We start from the raw sequence: 22043 nt of genomic DNA on the forward strand, positions 1-22043 counted from the left end.
GTCAAATGTCTCAAATATTTTTCTTCATTAAAAGACAAAAGTGTTAACCCTACAAAGCTCTCCTCTTCATCACTCTCACTTCTGTGGGCCTCAGTTTCCAAATATGTAAAATAAAGAGTTCACACTGGATGGTTTCAGAGTCCTCTGACTCTCACTGAATTCCACCTATTTTCACCTAATAATCCATTTCTCCCTGTTAGAGTGGAGGCAATGAAGATAATAAATGAGTCACAAAGTTCTGGGGCCAATTCCCTCACTTGGCTCTAATTGCTCTTACTATCAGCAGCTACCAGCTTGAAAAAACAATGACGACGACAACAACAACAACAACGATAGCAATTTATTGCTGCTGTTGAACCATTTCAGTCATCCTAGTCATTGTGATCCTCTCTGGGGTTTTCTTGGCAAAGATGCCGGAATGATTGACCATTTTCTTCTCCAGCTCATATTACAGAGGAGGAAACTGAAGCCAACACTTGCCCAGGGTCACCCAGCTAGGAAGTGTGGATTTGAATTCAGTCTTCCTGCCTCCAGGACCAGCACTCGTATCTCCTGAACTATTTTGTAGGGATTTAAGCTTTCCATTTTTTCCTCACAAATCCTGGGAAGCAGGTGCTATTACTGTATCATTAATCCCATTTTACAGATGAGGAGCCTGAGCTAGACAGAGGTCAGGTGACCAGGATCATAATTAGCATAGCTGTATATTCAGTTTTAAGCTTACAGCTGCAGTAAGACTGTGGGGACGTCCTATGTGTATCCATGTATGTATGTGCACATACATGTGTAGATAAAAAGGTAGACATATTTAATACACAACCATAAAATGGCACCCCCAAATTTGGACTGCTGCCTCTTTAAACGCTTAGATGATTTTTTTTTTAAATTCTTGAATGCTCTCCCTTATGGTGCTTGTATCTACCATCTGTGGAAGCTAATGAGTATTGTCTTTACCTAGTGCCACAAAGTGAGCTCAGTTGATGACTTGAGGCTGAAGAGTTAACTGGAATGGAGACACCTTGTTCTAAGGGCTTTGTGTCCAGAACAGGGCAAAGGAGAAAGGATGGGCCTGTCACCCTCTACCCTGGAGGTCCTGGACAGGAGTTTCTTTTGGGGAAGGAGAGAGGCAATCTAGAAGCATTCCTAGAGGGCCACCAAGATGGTGAGACGACTGGATACCATCCCCTACCTACAGTGATCAGTGGAAGGAACTGAGGATGTTGAGCCTGGGGGGAAGACCTAAGAGAGCTGCATTAGGTGTCATGAAGTATCCAAGAGTAGTAAGTATCTGCCCAATGGAAGAGGAATTCATTTTGTACTGCCCAGCCCCAAAGGGAAGAGCAAAGAACAACGAGGAAGTTGCTGAAAAGCAAGTTTCAGTCTAATGTAGGGAGACACTCCCTAATGCTTTGAGTGCTGGAGGAGAATAGAGGGCTCTGCTGTTAGAGCACTGGTGGGACAAGATGACCCAGAGGTCCTTCCAACACAGAAGCTCCATGATTCGTCATGGCACTGTCATCATCCTGAATCATCTTTCTGAGTCTCTTTCATTTTGTGATGGTTTAATCCCTACTGCATAGCCCCTCCCCCTATGAAGTATCATCAACATCCTGAGCTCTAACTGACAATTCCATTACAATATGTTATGCTGGGGACAGAATAAATATAGGAACTTAAATGGAAGGATCTTCTAGGTCCATATGGGGAGTGTCCCCATGTGTGTGTGCCTCTTTGATCATACTTCACTTACGTCTTTGAAATGGCCTCTTTGGTTTTGAGGGGAGCTTCTTAGAGTTCCAGACTCTGAAACCCTCCATTCCAACATCCTTGTGATAACAGTGGCAAGCATGGAATTTGCAGTGTGTGTGCCAGAGAAACAATTGGTAACTTGAGGGCAGAAACTGCCTTCTCCTTCCTGAAAAGCCTTCCATAGTTGCCTGAACCATTGGCCTCTGGACAGTGGATCTAATCACAACAGTCCATTGTTGAGTGAATGGTTAGGTTGGCTTCCAGCAGAATGCTTTGTCCACAAGACCATTCAAACTCCCAGTGATCGTTTGTCATAATACAGCATCACTCATGGAATAAATACCAGCATCATCCATTACAACATAGACTGGTACCCATGTCAGTCATGTATGTGATGTCGATTTGGGACTTTCACTAAAAATGCTCCAGATTTAAACTAGTCTTTCTTATGTAGCTCAGAACAAGACCTGGAGGCTAGTATACCATTTGGACTATATAGATACTAATGTTATTACACTAAACTGTATTTTTAGAGGATATCATTTAATTTAATTGGTTTACAATTTTACCGTATTTAATGGGCACTTCTATGTCATTTGAATGTGTTTATTTGCACTGATATTCATTAAAATAACATCCAATTCTCCAAAGAAACTACTTCCATTTTTGGAATGAGCCCAATATAATATAGTTCAGAGGAAAAGAAAAGGAGAAAGTTAGAAAGAGGAAGGTGACTCTTCTTCCTGTTAAATACTGGGCATGACAAAAGCTGGGAACCCAAAATTCACTGGAAAAAGAAAGAAAATACAAAGCCCTTCAGGAATTAGTCATCTCAGAGTAGCTAGGTGGCTCAGTGAATAGAACACCATGCCTGGACATGGGAGTCTCCTGGTTCTGGGTTCATATTTCACTCGGCAGTGTGACCCTGGGCAAGTCATTTAACCCCCAGTTGTCTACCCCTTACTATTCTCCTACCATGGAACCCATACTTCGTATCAGTCCTAAGGCAAAAGGTAAGGGTTTTACAAAAAAGGAATCTGTAATCTCTCCATCAGAATGAAGTATGGACTTCATAATGTTGTCTTCAATTTGGTAGATAAAAAGTCTTAACCAGATTAGACTCAACCCAGAATCCTGGAGTTTCGTGATGAAAAGAGGAATGTCTGGACCATGCATGACAGCCTTGTGGTCCTTCTAGAATTCATTCATTCACTTGATAATTCATTTATTCAGGAAACATTTCTTTTTAGACCCCTGGCATGATGTTCCTTCTCTGACAATGGCAGAAGTGGGGCCAGCCCCAGCTAGCCAATAGAAAGAACCATCTCTCCCCTCTAGAGCAAAGGTTTGAGGAAGCCTGTTCTGCTGTTGCTCTTTGACATTTAGGCTACTCGGCCCTAAATACCAGAGTTATGCCTTGACCCAGGCAGAATTCTAATTGAAGCAGAGAACTTAGGAAGGAAGTGGAGAGAAGCCTCCCCCTGGGTACTACAGAAGCGCCTTGCTTAGTATCCTTCAGAGCCTGCCTCAGTGACTGACGCTGAGCAAAATGGATAAACATAAATTTCCACTTCCAAGTCAATGTCTGTAAAAAGCAGCAAATACAACTGTTGGATGGCCCTCTCAAAGAGCATAGGGTGGCACAGTGGACAGAGAGCCTGGTCTGGAGTCATCTCCCTGAGTTCAAATATGGCCTCAGGCACTTTCTAATTGTATGATCTTGGGCAAGTAGCTTAACCCCAGTTGCCTCAATTTCCTCATAAATGGCAAGCTGTTCCAGGATATTTGTCGAGAAAGCCCCAATTGGGGACACGAATTGTTACACATGCCTGGAAATGATTGAAGAACAAATTTATTTTCATTCAAAGTCACCCATAAATGTTAAACTGCCATCCATTTAAATCAGTAAAATTGGGGCAGCAAGGTGGCTCAATGGATTGAGAGCCAGCCCTAGAACTGGGAAGTCCTGGGTTCCAATGTGACCTCAGACACTTCCTAACTGTGTGACCCTGGGCAAGTCACTTAATCTCAATTGCCTAGCCCTTACTGCTACTTAGTACTGGTTCCAAGATGGAAGGTCAGGGTTTTTAAAAATGAGTAAAATCAACAACTTTCAGAAAGAGCTTGCCATTGCACTGTATTCCTTCTGTGCTTGAAAGAAAGCTTGCAGCCAATCCATATAGCAGCCATTTTCTAATCCTTGTATCTTTTCCAGGCAGATTTCCCAGAAATATTGATGTTAATTATAGAATCGCATATGTTGATGTGAAAAATAGCCTCCTTTTCTAGCAACCAGATCGCTTGCTAGTAGCAATGCTGGAAGGCAGCTACCTTCTGGTCAATAAATTAATCCCACTTTGAGTTCATTGTCTCCTGAAGAAAACAGACATTTCCCCGAACCATTACTTGCTTTTCGGTGTGAAGACATGTACGTGGGTGATGCTACGAAGGACCACATGCAAGCCTGCTGGCAGCAGGTCACCTCAGCCTCAAGAATTCATGCCACGATGAGCAACTTATTTAAGAATTAGATGTGACCTTTGAGGAAAAGCTACCTCCAGCCCTATAAAAGCGACCCTCCTCGCCCCAAGAAAGTTCATTGATTTTCTCATTTACTGTTCCATGAATCGAGAACCTAACCATAGCACATGTACTCTCTGCTGGGTAAACTACAGACAAAACCCTAAAAAGCCATTAGACTGAAGGATCCTAATGAATGCAGCCTCTGAGGCCAGTTTGTTCACTGCCCCACGCTGACTCGCTTTTTCAACTATTCCCAGAATTTTATTTTTTAAGCCTTTACTTTCTGTCTCAGAATCAATGCTGTGTGTTGGTTGCAAAGCAGAAGAGTGTTAAGGGTTAGAGCATAAGGGTTAAGCGACTTGTCCAGGATCATATAGCCAGATTTGAACCCAGGACCTCCTCTCTTTAGAGCTGGCTGACCAACTAGCTGCCCACCCCTCTCTCCAGTGAAATTTCTAGACTAACGTTCAGAGCGCTCAAAACAGATGAAATGAACTCTTTTAAATTGCTCTTGTTCAGATTTCTAATTCTGTTCCTTTATTGCCTCCGAAGCTGATTCTGATGAGAAAACCAAAAGCATATTGACCAAGACATTGGACTTGGACGATTCATTTGAGTAGAGAGCAAGTATCTGGGACTACATGACAAAGTGGGGAAAGGCGAGGGAGAGAACTAGACAGAGGAACAGAGACAGAAACAGACTGACCGACAGAGTGGGGAGAGGGGAATAATGTCCCGTGATGATGCATATTGTCTGCTTCATCTCGTGGGCAGGAAATCAGGGCCACTGAGGGGTTCTGGGGTTCAAGTAGATGCTCCTCCTCATCTCCTGATGAATGGCATGAAGCCTTCAATTCAAGGTCGTTGCCTCAAACTGGAAATGAACAAGGCGTTTCCGTGCCTGAATCTTCGCCATCCTGAGGATTCCCAGGAGTCTTGTCTGTGACTGTCTGTATTGGGCACATTTTATCACAGCACCCTGTACTTATTTTTTTACCTCAAATGTGGTACAATAACATTTTTATTCCTTCTATGATCTTGGAGACGAGGGTTAATAGAGTTGGGTTTAAGGGTCAGAGTTTTCAAGCTTCAAGGGATCTTAGAGGTCATAGAATCTACCCCCCCTTATTTTTAGGCAGAGAAACTGAGGCTCAATGACTTGTCCAGGGTTGGGTACCTAGTTGTGTCAGAAGTAGAATCTGAACCCAGATTCTGCTGACAAGCTGAGATCCACCACACTGAAGTCTATCCTGTTTTGTCTTGGCAAGAACAGGCTAATGTTTCATCTCCTTCTGAAGATGGTGTCACACGGGTAAAACCCAGTGGAATTGTGCGTCAGCTATGGGAGGGGTGTGGGGGGAGGGGAGGGAAAGAACCTGAATCTTGTAACCATGGAAAAATATCTGAAATTAACTAATTAAATAAAATTTTCCAACAATAGAAAAATAAAATAAAATAAATAAAAAATTAAGATGGTGTCACAGCTTCACCCATTCATCCAACTCCAATCCAAAGCTCACTTCATTCTATTACCTGTGGGATCCCTCTCCCTGGAGGCCTATCAGCCCCTCACATTCCTATCCAAAGTTGAACTCATCACCTTCCTACCCAAACCTGCCTCTCCCTTCCCAGCCTCCCAGTAGGATCTCAAACCCTTGGAGGTATCCTTGACCCCTCCCTCTGCCTCTCCTATTGGATCCCATCAATTGCCAAGGCCCATCCATTCCGCCTTCAGAAACTCTTCTCCCGTCTATGCCTTCCTTTCCCCCCTTGCTCAGCCCCTCACATAGCTTCACTCTTTTCCTCTGCGGTCCTGGACCTGTGGTCTCCTCGCTATGGTCATTCCTGGTGAAGACCTTCTTTTACCATTTCAGGTCCATCTCTGCCCAGCAATTTAGAGCTCTGGGCAATTTCTGGAGGTACGGATAGGTTAAGCAACTCATCCCAGGATTTTCTGACTCCCAGATCAGCAATCTGTTCGCTTGGTTTACTCTCCCTACTCACCCCATCATTGTAGTAGCCCCTCAATGCTGTTTCTGTCTCCAGTGGTTGACCTCTCCCTCGTCCTTAAGCACATGCCTCTCCTTCCACAGTGAGCATGGACTCCTCTTTGAGGAGGATGAAAGGGGAAAGGGAGCTAGGATAGAAGCTTCAGGGACCATAGGAGGGAGGGATTTGTAGCTCAGGGGTGGCCAGAAGAGAAGAGGGGATAGAAGATACATGAGATCTTGGTACTGTGAAGAGAGCATCAGCGTTGCCAAGATGGTGGACTGTGGACGTGGACCACTACATCCCATGTCTGACTTGGTTGGTGTGTCCCATAGGTCTGATCAACTCTTTTTCTTCTTTGTTTGTCATAAGTCCATTGTACTCTGGGAAATGGGGGTGGGGGTGGAAGATGTTGGATAATATAGAAACAAAAGATACCAATAACATTTGTTAAAAATAAGGAAAGAGCACCAGATTTAGAATCAAGAGACATGGATTACCTAGGAGATGCTGTTTAAACCTTCAGCCTCAGTTTTCCTCCTCTGTAAAATGGAGATATTAATGTTGGTGCTACCTACCTTATGGGATTGTTTTGAAGAAAGTGTTCCATTAACTGTGGCATGTGTGAGTTATAAAGAGGGTCAGGAGGACAGTACTAAGTATATGTTGGCTATCTTCCCTTTCGAACCCTGGGGGTTTTAAGGCCAAAGAAGGCTAAGAAAGGGGCAGATTCAACCCTCAGAGAATTCATGTTTGCTGCCAAGTTATTTTTGGAAAGTACATTTAACTGACTTCTGGACACACCTCTGTATTTCTCCTAAATAGTGAGACAATCTTTATTCATGAATATATATTTATACCTCTTTATTTTTTTCTCAGAAAGGAAAAAGGGGGAAAAAAGGCAAAAAGGAGAAGGATCTGACCCCTCACAGGTAAACAATGTACCAGTTCTCTTGATATATATGCCTTAGAGGAGCAGCAATATTATAGTGGCCAGACTACCCCTGCTACTGAGAATCAGTTCTCTAACTGCGACCTGGTCCCTGAACCCCTCTGTAGTCCTTTTCCTCCTTTCCCTACTGGATCATAGGCTCTCTTGTATTTAAAACTGGAAGGGACCTTATAGTTCTGTCTTATCCTAACTCTCCATTTTACAGGTGAGGAAACTGAGGCCCACATCAAAAAATTGTTTTGCCCAAGATCACACAGGGTGTCACTAGCTGAGCCAGGATCCAAACTCGGGTCCTCTGTCTCCCAAATCAGTGGCCTTCCTGTTGTTGCCACATTGTCTCCAAGCATAATAATTGGAGTGGTAGAACAGAATGAACTCTAGTTGGGAGTCCAAGAATCGGGGATGTTCGGATCCCACCCTGCCACTGACACCCTGTGTGACCTTGGGCTGCCAGACTCTGGGCTCCCTTTTCTTCATGGGTTAATAACAACTCAACCATCACCATCATCTATATTACAGTAATGTGAGGAAGCAGGGGAGACTGTGAGTCCTCCCTCCAGGCTGTCAGAATTGAACAGCTACTACTTGGCTGCCAGAATTGGCCATCGGAGTTTCACCGTCTTTCATGGAAGGACTGATGGCCAACCCCTCCTGCAAATCTCCCTGGGGAATCCTGGGGCCAGACCCCACCAGTAGTGCTTTCCCAGGCAAAGCAACATCACACTGATCGACAAAAGGCCAAGGTTTGTCATTCATCTTGTCATGCTGAATGCTCATAATCTGGAAGGAATGAATGGGCTGGAAGGCTTCCCAAGTCTTGGCCAAGGAGCTCAGAGGCATATGGCGCCCGCCAGGAGAAGACGCTACTTTCACAAAGCCTACATTCGAAGGCTTTACCTTCTAAGGCTGCCGTTCTCTTTTGGCCTTTCCCTATTCCCAGCACTTAGCCCAGTGCCTGGCTCATAGTAGGTGCTTAAAGTCAGCCAATCAATGTTTATTAAACACCTACTATGTGCCAGGCACTGGGCATCCTGATCTCAAGGAGCTCACATCTAGCCAGGCAGATGCCTATGGACAAACAAGCAACTGGAGATGATCTGAGAGGGCAGGAACTAGCTTTAAGGGATATTGAGCAATAATGCCTAATCAATGCTTGCTAACTTGATTTAGAAGTCTCTAATTATTTGCAGGTTATCTCCCCCATTAGGCTGTCAACTCCCCGAGGCCAGAGACAGTTCTTTGCCTTTTTGTTTCCAGCAAAAAAAAAGAAAAAGAAAAAGAAAAAAAAAAGCTTTTATTCAATCCTCCTGTATGACAGTCTGAAAAATATTCAAAAATAAAAGATTACTAGCTGGAAAGCTAATTGTTCTGAGACCTTTTCAAGGCCACATACCTAGAAAGTGTCTGAGGCCAGATTTGAACCCACAACCCCACCAGCTCTGGGTCTGGCTCGCTGTCCACTGAGCCACCTAGCTAACCCCCACAGGATGCTTTTTATCTGAACTCTACCAAAAATATGAAAAGAATAAACTGGATCATAATAACTGAAAAAGTCAAAAAGAATGAAATTATAGTAATACTAAAAACCATCCTTTTTAGAGACCTTTGCAGAGTACTTTGCATAGCATTGTCATCTATGAGGAGATTGAGACTCCTAAAAGTTCAGAGACTTTTCTGCAGTTACCCAGCTAGTAAATGTTGAAGGCTAGATTTGGATCCCAGACTTTCCCAAGTCCAAGTTCAAATCTGGCCCTTCCTCTAACTCCACTCTGCCACTATCTACAAATGAAGGGGCTGGTCTATACCAAGGGGCCATCCGGACCAGCCTTCTCACTCCTATCCCCCCACCCAAAAGAGGGCAGTGCCTTGCCCATGTCACACAGAGTAAATATCAGAGGTGCAATTTGAACTCAGGTCCTTGGTCTCCTTGATGTTCTAGCCTTGGGGGCCTCTTCTAAGGTCTTTTCCAGCTCTCAGTCCAGGGTCCTCTGACCTCAGTTAAAACAAATAGAATAAATGAGACAGCAGACATGGCAATGCTATGGAGAGTCCAAATGCTTCCCAAATGCCATCCCTTGAATAGGAGGTGGCAGCCCCCTCTCCGAAGGCACCACATTCCTGTTGGGGGGGGGTGCAAACAGGCAGCCCAGCAAGATGGACTCAGGAGCTGCATTTCAATTAATAATGAACCCACGGGAAGGAAGGGCCCAGCCTTTATTAAGTACTCACTATTTACTACGTGCCAGTAAATTTCAGATAATTGGGTGGAAGCATATTAAAAACCATTTCCATTTTTCAAGCTTCAATAGAAATGCTTTAATGTTCTTGAATAAAAAATAACTTAAAATACTCGTCCTCTTTTAAAATAAAATGGCTTGTTAACTCTTCAGCACTGAAAAATGGATCGCGCGCTCAGACGCCATCGTCACCATCTTAAACAAAGTTGACAAGTGAAATGATTTCTGGAGTAACTACAGTTCACGTTAAAGGTCCTCTGATGGGAAAACAGGGCCAAAACAGGCCCCATCTGTCCTTAATGGCCGTGGGAACCCGAGAGGAGGCATTCAAACAACATATTTAAGTAACTCTAAAAGGTTCGGAGCCCCAAATTTTCACCTTCAAACACTCAGGAAGGGGAGCTGATCTTTCCTGCTGCCATGCACACCCCCCCCCAGCTTCCAGCTTTATATCCTAAAGCCTTACTAAGTCCCTTGAAATCATGCGACTCAGTGGACAGAGTAGATATTTATTTAAAAGAAAAAAGTTGATTTGACCATTATTATCTAGTGGCAGTGAACTAGGGGATACCATAGGGCACAGAGTACTCGGCCTGGAGTCAAGAAGTTCTGAGATCAAATCTGGTCTCAGACTTTTACCAGCTATATGGCATTCTCTCCCTCTAATGGAAATCAGGAGAAATAGGACTCCATAGCCCAGTGGATGGATGACTCACAGATTCACCTTGGAGAGAAAGAAGCCATTGGTGGACTCTGGTTGATATGGGGTTGAAGGCAAGAGAAACACAACTCATTGGGTCATTGGGACTAGAGTAGACTCTGCAGGGCTCATGAAGGACAGACGCAAACACCACCATGAAGATAATTATGACATATGCCAAGCCATGTTGTGGAGGATGAAGAGGCCGAGAAATCCTATGAAGACCCTTTCAAGGTCTAACAAACAAGGTCAACATGTGCATCAATACTTGGTGACTTCAATGCAAAGGTGTCCATCCACAAAGGAAAATGGCGAAACATTTGGTGAAAGATATGGTTGAGAATTAATGGATGAAAGAGTTCAAAGACTCACCAACTACTCCAAAGCATGAAAGTTTTCTTCAAGAAGAGTTTGCAGGTCCTCGGCTTAGCAAGCACCATACAACATTACGACAAAAAAAATGTGAATCATTATGTCTTAGGCCAAAAAAATAGTGATGCTATTGATATAGAGTCATTTGAGAATAAGCTCTAAATTCAAAAATAAATTAAATATGAGAAGATGGTTCTATATATGATTACAACAGCTTCTACCTGACTATCCCAATAGGTCAGAGATGGGAAGGGGATCAAAGGAAGGACACTGATTCTGATTATTATCATTTTCTATAGAAGTTAAATTGATATAAAGCAGTTATCACACTGAAATGACTTGAAGCCAAAAAAAAAAAGGATCAAAGTAGCAAAATAATCAGAAATATCTGAGTTTGAATCCTGCCTCAGGCATTCACTGTCTGTGAGGTGAATCACTAAACCTCTTTTATCCTTAGTTTTCCTCATCAGTAAAATGGAATAATAATAGCTCCTGTTTTACAGGGTTGTTATGAATACTAAACAAGGTAACTTAGATAAAGAGCTTTACAAGCCACATCTTTGCTAATTGGGGTTGTTGCCCTTGCGGTTAAAAGAACAATTTTTAAAAACTGCTTCAGGCACCAAACATATATCTCTGCCAAGCAGAGGTTCACAAAGTCACAGACAATGCCAAGGAGATCCTCAACTCATTTTCAAATTGTCTCAAAGGAGGTTGGTGTCACCTTGCAGAGCACCAAAGAGCGACGACTAGAGTCATGAGTCAGAAGAAAACATGGCATGAGCTCTAGATAAGTCAGAGCATCCCAGAGCATGTAAAACAAAAAGGGGAGGAAGAAGAAAAGTAGCTTAAAAAAAGGAACAGATTTACTAAGATTTCCTTGCTGAATGCTATAAAACCAGCATGTTTGAAATCCTAACCCCAAAATACCCAATTTGTCATAAAAGGGAGGAGGCAAGGCAGCCAGGATGATGAAGTCAGGTTGAACAGCAGCTGGACCATGCCAACTTTATAGAGATGGCCCAGAAGCAGGAGAATTTGGAAAATGTGAAAGATGCATTCCCAAGATACATAAAACAGAACTGTTATTACCAAAAATAAAGACAATGGAGTAAACTTCTTAACTCTATGCTGACTTCTGACTTTCTCACTCCTGTCTTTAGGAGAACACGTAGGGTATCCTCGATGAAAATAGACAAGGGAACAAAACACCTTCAAGAGAGAGTGATTCTCCACAGCAGACCACCCTGCTGTAGTCACACAATGGACTTAAAAGATGGCAGGAATGCAGGGTTCCTCTCTACTTGTTTGTTTTTTCTATCATTTTCTTTTCTACTTTTTCTTAGTTTCTTATTATTTGGGTTTTTTATCCTTTTTTTTGAGCTCTTCCATGGGACATTTTTAGACTTGACATCCTTTCGTATTTTCCTTTGAGGATTCGTAGGTTTTCATTTTTTTAATTGCTGTTCTCTTCTGAGCTTACATTTTGGTCATCTCTCTTATTGAAATATGTTTCTAGCATCTGGCTTTTTCTCTGTCTTTTCCCTATTTGTGGGGTTATTTTTCCTCTTGATTTTGTCTATTTGATGAAGCTTAGCTCCATTCATAGTGTGGAGGAAGTATTGAGCCTTACTTGTACTGTGCCTGGGGTCAGCTCAGCTGTCTCCATCCCAGATTGAGCACTCTGCAGAAAAGACTTGGTTGGCCTGTTGTGTGGACATTTGTAGCTCTTTGGTTCAGCTGGCTCAAATTGGGCTCTGCCCAATCCTGTCAAGATTGGGCTTTATTGGGCTAAGTTCCTCCCACTGCTGCCCATTTTGTATTGGGTTGGTGTCTGCTTTTACCCTGCTGAACTATTCTCTTTCCCCTTCTGCTTTGAGACAAATGTATTGTTGGCACCAGTTCCCAGGATACCACAACTCCTTCTTTGGGAGAGACCCAACCAGTTAAAAGAGATTGGCCTAACAATCCACAAAGGGAGAATCAAGTGGATGAAGAATGTTTATTGCGCGGAGGATTGCATGTCATTGGATGGGAAGCCAATTGAGCTGGTCCAGCAGAACATATTTAGAAATGAACATTGAAAACAAATGATAGATCAGCCCTGACATTGAATAGGATGAAGGGGGCAGGGGACGAGATGCCTGGATTGTATTTGGGAAGTTGTAAAGAACTGCTAGTAATCTAAAGCTACACACACACATCTTTTCAATGCTTATATTCTCCCATTGATGCTAGCTCATTCCTACTCATAGAATATAAGACTCTCCATCCAGTCAACATTGTATGTGACCCATTTGACCCATGGTAGACATGAATAAGCTGCAGCAGATCATCAGTGTTAGCCCATATGCAAGGTATTATATCAAGGGGTTTTCCCAGCAAACTCAGCTGAAGCCTCCTAAATGTGTGGCCTCATCCAACTAGAATATGAGCACCTGGTTAATTTTTTGTTTTATAATCCCAGTGTTTGGCCCATAGTAAGCCTGTAATAAAAGTTTTCCTCTCGCCCCAGAAAGGGCTACACCAACAGTATTTTAGCTGGCACAATCTACATTGCTGTGTCCCCCAAACCTAGATAATTTCGTAGGATGCTTCATCCATTAAATAAATGGGACGGTCTTTACATCTATTTGTTTTTAATTGGTATAAATCACCAGGGTGATGGCTACATGCCCATCAGCCTTTTAGAAAGGAAATGGTTTGAACATCTCTAACTGGTGACCCATCATCACATCTTCTGAAAACTGAGCCACATGCGCTGCCCCAAATTAGCATCATTCCATATGCAAGCCTCGGTCACCCAAAGAGATCTATCTTTTAAACAACAAAACTAAGGACAATATATGATAAATATACACATAAATAGATACATAAATAAATTTCAAGAAGGATTGATGACCTACCACTGATCACAAGAGCTAATTGAATATATAATTATGGGCTCAGAGTGTTAGCCATTATCGAGTAATTTTTAATATCTAATTGTCCCATAATGAAGATTGATGAAAGAGTAGATTGTGGGAATCATGATTGATTTCCTGCTACCTGGTGATGTCATTCTTGCTGATGGCAAACATCAGATGGTGTGTGGAGGTGACAAGGTAGGATTTCAGAAGCCCAGCGGCATCTAGGCATGGCAGAAATCTTGGCAGCGCCACTTCAGGAACATAACCAGAAGCTTCCTTTGACCAAGACTTGGTTTAAGGCAGATGCCATTATTCCCTTCACCTGGGAACATGTTGTTCTAACTCATACTTACGGGTAACCATTTGCTTATTTGCTTTGTAGGTCTGTGGATTCCTTGTATAAGGAACTTGTAGAAGAAGGATTATTGATAAGACCTTTGAAAGTCCACCTCTCCGAATACATTGGTAAAGTATATTCTAAGTAATCTCTGAATAGGCTATAGGAATAAGAGCTTCCCCTGCTGTCAAGGGCCCCATTTTCTCCAATAGCAAGAAGCCTATTAGATCATGTGTCGTATGGACAGTCCCTTGGGCGGCTCTGGTGAACCATGATATGTGTCAAAGTGAAGGGGGCATCTGGATAGGAGAAAGAAAGAATCACACATTTCTCTGTGTGCTTATGAACAGGGCATCCCTGAGGGATAACACTGTATGTGACTGCTACAACAACAACAACAACAACAAAAAAGCCTTAAAGGGAAATGAGATTGATGGATGGGCCTTCCCTCAATGGATGCCTTCAAGCAGAGGCTAGATGACCAGTCATCAATAAGAGTGTTCTTAATTAGACTTAGACTAGCTATCCCTCCCAATCCTAATATCTTGTGATTCTAGCAGGAGGGAAAAAACTAGAGGAATTGGCAGGAGTTGAGACTAGAAAATCTGCCCTCACATTTCACTTCTATTTTTAAATTATTTCCCCAAGACAGTATTTTCTGAGAGAGCACTCCCATTGGTTCCTCCTTAGATGCAGGTATGCTCATTCCAAAAATGGAAGCCTCCTTTGCTCCATCTTGCCAAAAAGATAAAACTGAAGGTATACAGACTCTTTATCTCCTCAAACCAACAGGAAGGGTGCCTTATTATTCTCATGGGTTCAAAGGTGGACAATAGAACCTTTTGTTTGAATTCAGAGAATTTGAGACTTAGGTTGTAGGGCCAGGGGCAAAGTAGAGACACTTCAAGAACTTAATCCAAGCTCAGATCCTATGCTATGACTCAAAAATACTTTTTAAAAAAATTTATGCTTTTTTATAAACCACTACACTTAATTTTAGCCATTATTCAAAATCTAATTAATGATTCCTAATTACCAATAGTCCTCATTCTGTAATTACCACACTTGGATGGAAATTTGATGTTCCATAGGACAGTTCTGTTTTGTCTTTGTGATATTTATATTTCATCAAAAAGGCTAGGAGAAAGACCCTTTTCAAACATTTTTCATTTTGGTAGGTTTCCTGATAATCTATTCAATAAAAAGAACAAATATCCATCTGTAAATGCAAGAAAATCCTGATTAAAATACAAGTTCGGTTTTTTTGTAGAACTAGATTAAATCATTTTTTAAAATTTTTATGGAAGAGGCAATATTTTGAAGGAAAAAATACAAGTTAGGTTTTTTGAAGAACTAGATTAAATCATTTTTTAAAAAATTTATGGTAGAGGCAATATTTTGAAGGAAAAAAGCAAATGAATATAAATTTTCCTCCAAGGTTTTAAAAAATTATAAAGTATTTACAATCAAAACTGACTTGTACTAGGCCAAAAAAGTAGAAAGGAAGGGAAAATAGACCAGTGAAACTTATTAAATAAACAGAAATAAAAGTGATAAAACTCAGTACCTGCAGGGTTTTAAAGAGACTGATACACTCATACATTGTTGGTGGAATTACAAATTAATAGATTGCTTGTAAAGATAAATCTATGAGTATACAAGAAGGAATAAAAATTTTTCATCATATTCATATCCATAATTCTACATTAATCCTACATGGACAGTTAGACTAAGAAGGATGAGAAACTTTCAAGAATTAAATTTTGACAATGAAAGGAGAAATTATTCTTGCAAGGGAAAAAAAGGAGGTGTTGTCTGGAAAAAGTAAATTAAAATATAGGAAACTCATCAATCAACATCATGTTTTTGAAAGATACCTGCATCAGATGACCCAAAAAAAGGGGGACAATTCTTTTTTTTTAATGCAGATTACAAAACAATTCTATAAGAACAATGCCCAGAGTGCTTAGTTGAGAATCAATTGAGTTTGGCAAAGAAAACTAAGAATAACAAAATGGAGAATGGAATGGGGAGGTGCCCCTGTGTTGGGAGGAAGAGGAGGAATAAGAGGGACAGGACACCTGCTTGGAGCAGATGGGACAGATATAATGGATAGTACTGAATGGACAGAGTTGCGCAACTCTTATTGTGCTCTCTTGTTTTCCCTGTTAGAAAGGATGCTCTTTGGATTTGAAAGGATAGGGCAAAAATGGCTAATAGAGAGATGACAGCCAAGATAAGGAGGGAAATAGAATCTCTAGTTGCTTTCAGTCCCTTCAGTTCACGTGATTTCAATGAATGACATCTTAGAACACTGAAAGCAATGATAAGTGTGATTACTGAGATATAGCCAGGGATCATTAAGAGGTCCTAGAGAAAGGGAGAGGCATTGTAAAGTGGGAGAAAGACAGCTGTCAGGGGAAGAGAAAGGGGATATAATGAAATCAGACAGACCAATGAGCTTGCTTTTAAATGTTGGCAAAATTCTACCATCTTATTTCTATTATTTTTTACTTTTTATTTTATTTATAAATATGTTGATATAAAATCTTATATCTTTTGTTTTGGTTTTTGTTTTTACATTGCCTTCTTTTCTAACCCCTCCTCTTTCCTTCACTGATACAGCAAGCCTGACAGCATGGACATTGCTCCCCTTAAACTCCCCCAAAGGGTCTCCCACTACCCTCAAGGGAGGAAAGTACATCTAGTTTAGCATAGAGAGATGGCTAGCAAAAAACTAGAAGATCAGGAAGAGCCAATTTGTGAGTGAAACTAACCTCATTTCCTGTTCTTCTGAGGACAATCACCAACCTGGTATCTCACCTAGATTTTATTCCAGGACTGGGAAAAGTCACCATTATTCTTTTTTATATATTTTTTATATTTATGTAATTAATTAATTGATTTAGAATATTTTTCCATGGTTACATTATTCATGTTTTTCCCCTCCCCTCCTTCCATCCCCCTCCATAGCCAACAAGCAATTCCACTGGGTTTCACCTATGTCATTGTTCAAAACCTATTTCCATATTATTAATATTTGTACTGGGGTGATCACTTGGAGTCTACATCCCCAATCATATCCCCATTGACCCATGTGATCAAGCAATTGTATTTCTTCTGTGTTTCTGCTCCCACAGTTCTTTCTCTGGATGTGGATACAATCTTTCTCCTAAGTCCCTCAGGATTGTCCTGGATCAAATTGCATTGCTGCTAGTAGAGAAGTCAGTTACATTTGATTGTACCACAGTGTGTCAGTCTCTGTGTACAATGTTCTCCTCGTTCTGCTCCTCTCACTCTGCATCACTTCCTGGAGGTTGTTCCAGTCCCCATGGAATTCCTCCACTTTATTATTCCTTTCAGCACAATAGTAGTCCATCACCAACATATACCACAATGTGTTCAGCCATTCCCCAATCGAAGGGCATCCCCTCGTTTTCCAATTTTTGGCCACCACAAAGAGTGCAGCTATGAATATTCTTGTACAGGTATTTTTCCTCATTATCTCTTTGGGGTACAAACCCAGCAGTACTATGGCTGGATCGAAGGGCATGCAGTCTTTTAAATCCCTTTGGGCATAATTCCAAATTGCCTTCCAGAATGGCTGGATTAATCCATAATTCCACCAGCAATACATTAATGTCCTGATTTTCCCACATTGGGAAAATCCTCCATATTGGCCAATCTGCTAGGTGTGACATGGTACCTCAGAGTTGTTTTGCATTTCTCTAATTATAGGAGATTCAGAGCACTTTTTCATGTGATTATTAATAGTTTTGATTTCTTTATCTGAAAATTGTCTATTCAGGTCCCTTGCCCATTTATCAATTGGGAATGGCTTGATTTGTTGTACAATTGATTTAGCTCCTTATAGATTTGAGAAATTAGACCTTTGACAGGGGTTTTTGTTATATTTTCCCCCAATTTGTTGCTTCCCTTCTAATTTTGGTTGCATTAGTCACCATTATTCTTGTAGAAAACAAGGTAAGTAAGATAAGGAATCTGAGGTAAATAGAAGTTAAGTGACTTGCCCAGGATCATAGAACTAATGAATATCTGGGATTAGATTTGAACTCAAGTCTTCCTGACTCCAGGGTGAATGGTCTATTCACTGTGCCACCTAGATATTTCCATATTAATATTTTTTTTATCTATGGACACAAGTACAAAATGGATGGTGTGAGTGGAATGGTCCAGAAGATCTGGAGATTTTTAGTGGACCGCAAGCCCAACAAGAGTCAACAATATACAATATAAAAGCCAGGAAAGCTAATGTAATCTTAGACTGTGTTGAGGAACCTGGCATCCAAGACCAAGGAGCTGTTAGACTGGACCCTGCACAGCATTCAGTTCTGGTGCCATATTTCAAGGATGAATGTTGTTTGAAGGATAGCCACAGGATGGGGCGGAGAGTCTTAAGACCATGCCAGATATGGGTGTTAATTAAAAGAAGTGGGGATGATTCATCTGGAAAGGAGAAGACTGAGAGGTCTGGGAGGCATTTTCTATCTATGATGGCATATGGTAACTTGACAGACACTATTAATATACTTATTATATGTTCTATTAACATAGGATACTATAATAAAGTAATCAAATATGTGTGTGTAAACATGGATGCATATATACATAAATAATTGGGGGTAAAGTGTTCTAAATCTCTTATAATCAGAGAGATGCAAATCAGAACAACTCTGAGGTATCACCTCACACCTAGCAGATTGGCTAACATGATAGCAAAGGAAAGTAATGAATGCTGGAGGGGATGTGGCAAAGTCGGACATTAATGCATTGCTGGAGTTGTTAATTAATCCAGCCATTCTGGGGGGCAATTTGGAACTATGCCCAAAGGGTGCTAAAAGACTGTCTGCCCTTTGACCCAGCCATAGCACTGTTTGTACCCCAAAGAGATAATGAGGAAAAATACCCGTACAAGAATATTCATAGCTGCGCTCTTTGTGGTGGCAAAAAATTGGAATATGAGGGGATGCCCTTCAATTGGAGAATGGCTGAACAAACTGTGGCATATGTTGGTGATGGAATACTATTGTGCTGAAAGGAATAATAAAGTGGAGGAATTCCATGGGAACTGGAACAACCTCCAGGAAGTGATGCAGAGTGAGAGGAGCAGAACCAGGAGGACATTGTACACAGATACTAATACACTGTGGTACAATCGAACATAATGGACTTCTCCATTAGTGGCAATGCAATGATCCTGAATAATTTGCAGGGATCTAGGAGAAAAAACACTACCCACAAGCAGAGGACTAAAGATGGGAATAAAAACAATGAGGAAAGGCAACTGTTTGACTACAGGGGTTGAGGGGATATGATTGAGGAGAGACTCTAAATGAACACTCTAATGAAAATACCAACAACATGAAAATGGGTTCAGATCAAGGACACATGTGATACCCAGAAGAATCACACACTGGCTATAGGAGGGGTGGTGGGAGGGGGGGGGGGAGATGATCTTTGTTTCCAATAAATAATGTTTGAAAATCACCTAATAAAATAATATTTAAAAGGAGAAAAAAATGCATTTGAAATGGAAAAAAATAAAAATAAAAAATAATTGGGGGAAAGAGGGGAGAATGGAGGGAGAGGCTAGAGACCAGGAAGGGCACTGTGGGGACAGCCGCGCTTGAGCTCGGCCAAGATGCCGAGGGGCAGAAGGGAGGAGATCAAATATCTGGCCTGGGGAGCAGCCCCCACAACGGCACAAAGGCAGGCCTTGGACACAGGACATGGAATGAAAGTCTGAGAAACAGTACTAGGGCCAATCTTATTGAACCCTCGAGGGTGAGAATGGGGAGTATGATTTGATAAATGCACACTGTGTCTACATTGAAGGCAACACAGCCAATGGAGAGGCGACTTAGAATCCATTGGGAGTGACTAGCAATATTATGTACATATATGTATAAAATGACTTGGGGTGTACATGATCCACGAATGTATATCATGCATATGTAAATATAGATTTGGGTTGTATTATTTAAAGTCAAATATATCAGCCTTCCTTATCATTTAAATAACTCAAGTCTGTCTGAAGGCTAAAAGAGATGGATTTTGCCAAGTCTCTCTGTTGGCATCCCTTCGAGACTGTCTAACCACGACTAATCAGGTCACTTCAAATCATGCAGACACTCTTTTAGCCACTCAAAATTTCGACACTGAAGCTTGCTGTGGCATGATGGTTTTAGGCTCGCCTCTGCTCCCTGCCGTCATAAATAAGCCAGCCACAGGATCTCCTTCCCTAAGAAGGGAAGCATCCCCAACCTCTCCATTTCATCCTTCAGTATTTCCAGAAAATTATCTGTGCCCGAAATTAATGTCCCTAAAATGCCATTCCATAACGCCATCGAGATGTCATTGTCAGCTCATGGGCATCTGTGGGGATCTCAGTCCATGTGTGAGTGGAATCCATAGGAAATTGGCAACAGCCCTTCAACCCCGTGTCCTCACCCCCACTCCATGGGCGCTGGACACCTGCTTGTCGCTGGGCATAGCTCTGCCCCAGAGCATCCTTCCCACCCTTTTCCTCTGAGTCACAGACTTCTGCCCAACTCCTTTCTTTATTTGCTTGTCATTCTTTGGCACTGGAAATGAAGGGAAGAACAAGAAGGCATTTTTCCCAGCTCTCCCAAAGAGAAGCTGTCCTTTCTTGCCTTGGGCTTTCTTTTCTAGACTTGGGTCCATCTTTCTCTTGGCCAGCATACTGGCTTTACCACCTCTTCTTGCCTTTCTTTGGTGGTCTCTTTCCATAACTGGGTTTTCTCCCTTTCTTCCCTCTCTGGTCCATAAGCAGGGTGTATTCTCTGCATCCTGAAGGGCTCAGTGGTCCAAGCACAGGAATACAGCTCCAGCAAGCTCACCCCAGCTTGGCATAGTGCCCAGGACTGTTAGCCTCCTTTCTCTCCAGCCAAACAAACAGGGCAAACAGTACACCCCCTAATTTAACCAGCTAACAGTTAAGCAAAATCAGTTAATTTCTGCAAAATATGGCATGTCTGGGCATTAATACGGATATATGGAAGCAAGCAAATTGGGGTCACTTTCATGTGACCCCTAACGTCATGTTTACTGGCAATAAATGCTCGTCATAATGGTTGCTCCAGCGTCCCTTCCTACTCGGGTGAAGGCAAAATTAACCAGGCTTCTATTCATTACATCCTCATTAAAGAGCCGGGCTAGCTGGAGTAATAATGAAAGCTTGTCATCATTACTACACTGTCCCCACTAATGCCATCTATCCCACTCTCAAGGACGTCTCTGTCACACAGGCACAGTAAAAGGGTGGCCAGTAAAACAATGCAGAAATCACCGGCTAATGTATTTAAACGCCGAAGCAAACTCCCTGTTTCCTTTCAGATTTCCAACCCCCTAAAGTTTTTGAAGTCTCTAGACAGTGTTCAAGAAAAACTTCCTGACTCTCCCAAAGCTCACCCCAATCCACGCTTGTTATTATGAGAAAGGGCCGTGGAAAAGGAATCAAATACAGGAGACGCGTCCAATATATATTTTTATTTTAGGTTCACGTCCCACTTACACTCCGAAAGGAAGCGTGAACACGCACAGGTTTTGAAACATCCATCCTTGTGACAAATGAAGACAGCCAAACTAATTTTCTTGGTGACCTTATCTAAATTAGTCAGAAAATATCAGTTAGGATTTATGACTGGTTACAATTAAGCCCTTTGATATCTTCTAATTAAACTGGTAAAGATTTATTTCTACATTATGCCTTTGATATTCCTTTAAAATTATAAAGTGAAAATGACTGTTGCCCTCAGAGTGGGCCATTTCTATTTAGACTGCCCCCTTCATGTTCCACTCCAGCCTCAGATCTGTTGCCCCCACCTTGAGTTGCCGACTCCTTCCAGTCACTCATTTTTCAAAAGCTATAAATGCGATTGATACAAAATAAAGAAGGCTAACATTGTACCAACTGGGTCATTTTTTTCTTGTTTATAGCTAATTTTTTATAACTTTGCCCTTTGCCAACATCCCAGCATAGAGATATACTAACTTTAAACATGGAAAATGTCAGGAGCAAATCAGATGTGTCTCTAACAACTCCCCTTTGAACACTGGCCAGCATACATCAAATCAGCTCCTTCTCTTACAAGATGTCTCAAGAAAAGAGTCCATGAATGATGAACTGGAGGGATTCCATGTGAACTGGAAAGACCTCCAGGAAGTGATGTAGAGCGAAAGAATGAGAACCAGGAGAACATTGTACACAGAGACGGATACACTGTGGCACAAT

At 41.7% G+C, this 22043-nt stretch overlaps 1 protein-coding gene across 1 annotated transcript in view; it reads left to right on the forward strand.

Annotated features, from left to right (window-relative positions):
- IQCA1 (IQ motif containing with AAA domain 1) overlaps window positions 1–22043 on the forward strand; it is a 231767-nt gene that overhangs the window by 166327 nt on the left and 43397 nt on the right. Inside the window, exons 10-11 of the mRNA XM_056814786.1 lie at window positions 7141–7193; window positions 13814–13896. Coding sequence (XP_056670764.1) covers window positions 7141–7193; window positions 13814–13896 — 136 coding nt within the window. The remainder of the gene's footprint in view (window positions 1–7140; window positions 7194–13813; window positions 13897–22043) is intronic.

The sequence above is a fragment of the Monodelphis domestica genome, chromosome 2 (assembly GCF_027887165.1).
Source record: "Monodelphis domestica isolate mMonDom1 chromosome 2, mMonDom1.pri, whole genome shotgun sequence".
Classification (NCBI taxonomy): Eukaryota; Metazoa; Chordata; class Mammalia; order Didelphimorphia; family Didelphidae; genus Monodelphis; species Monodelphis domestica.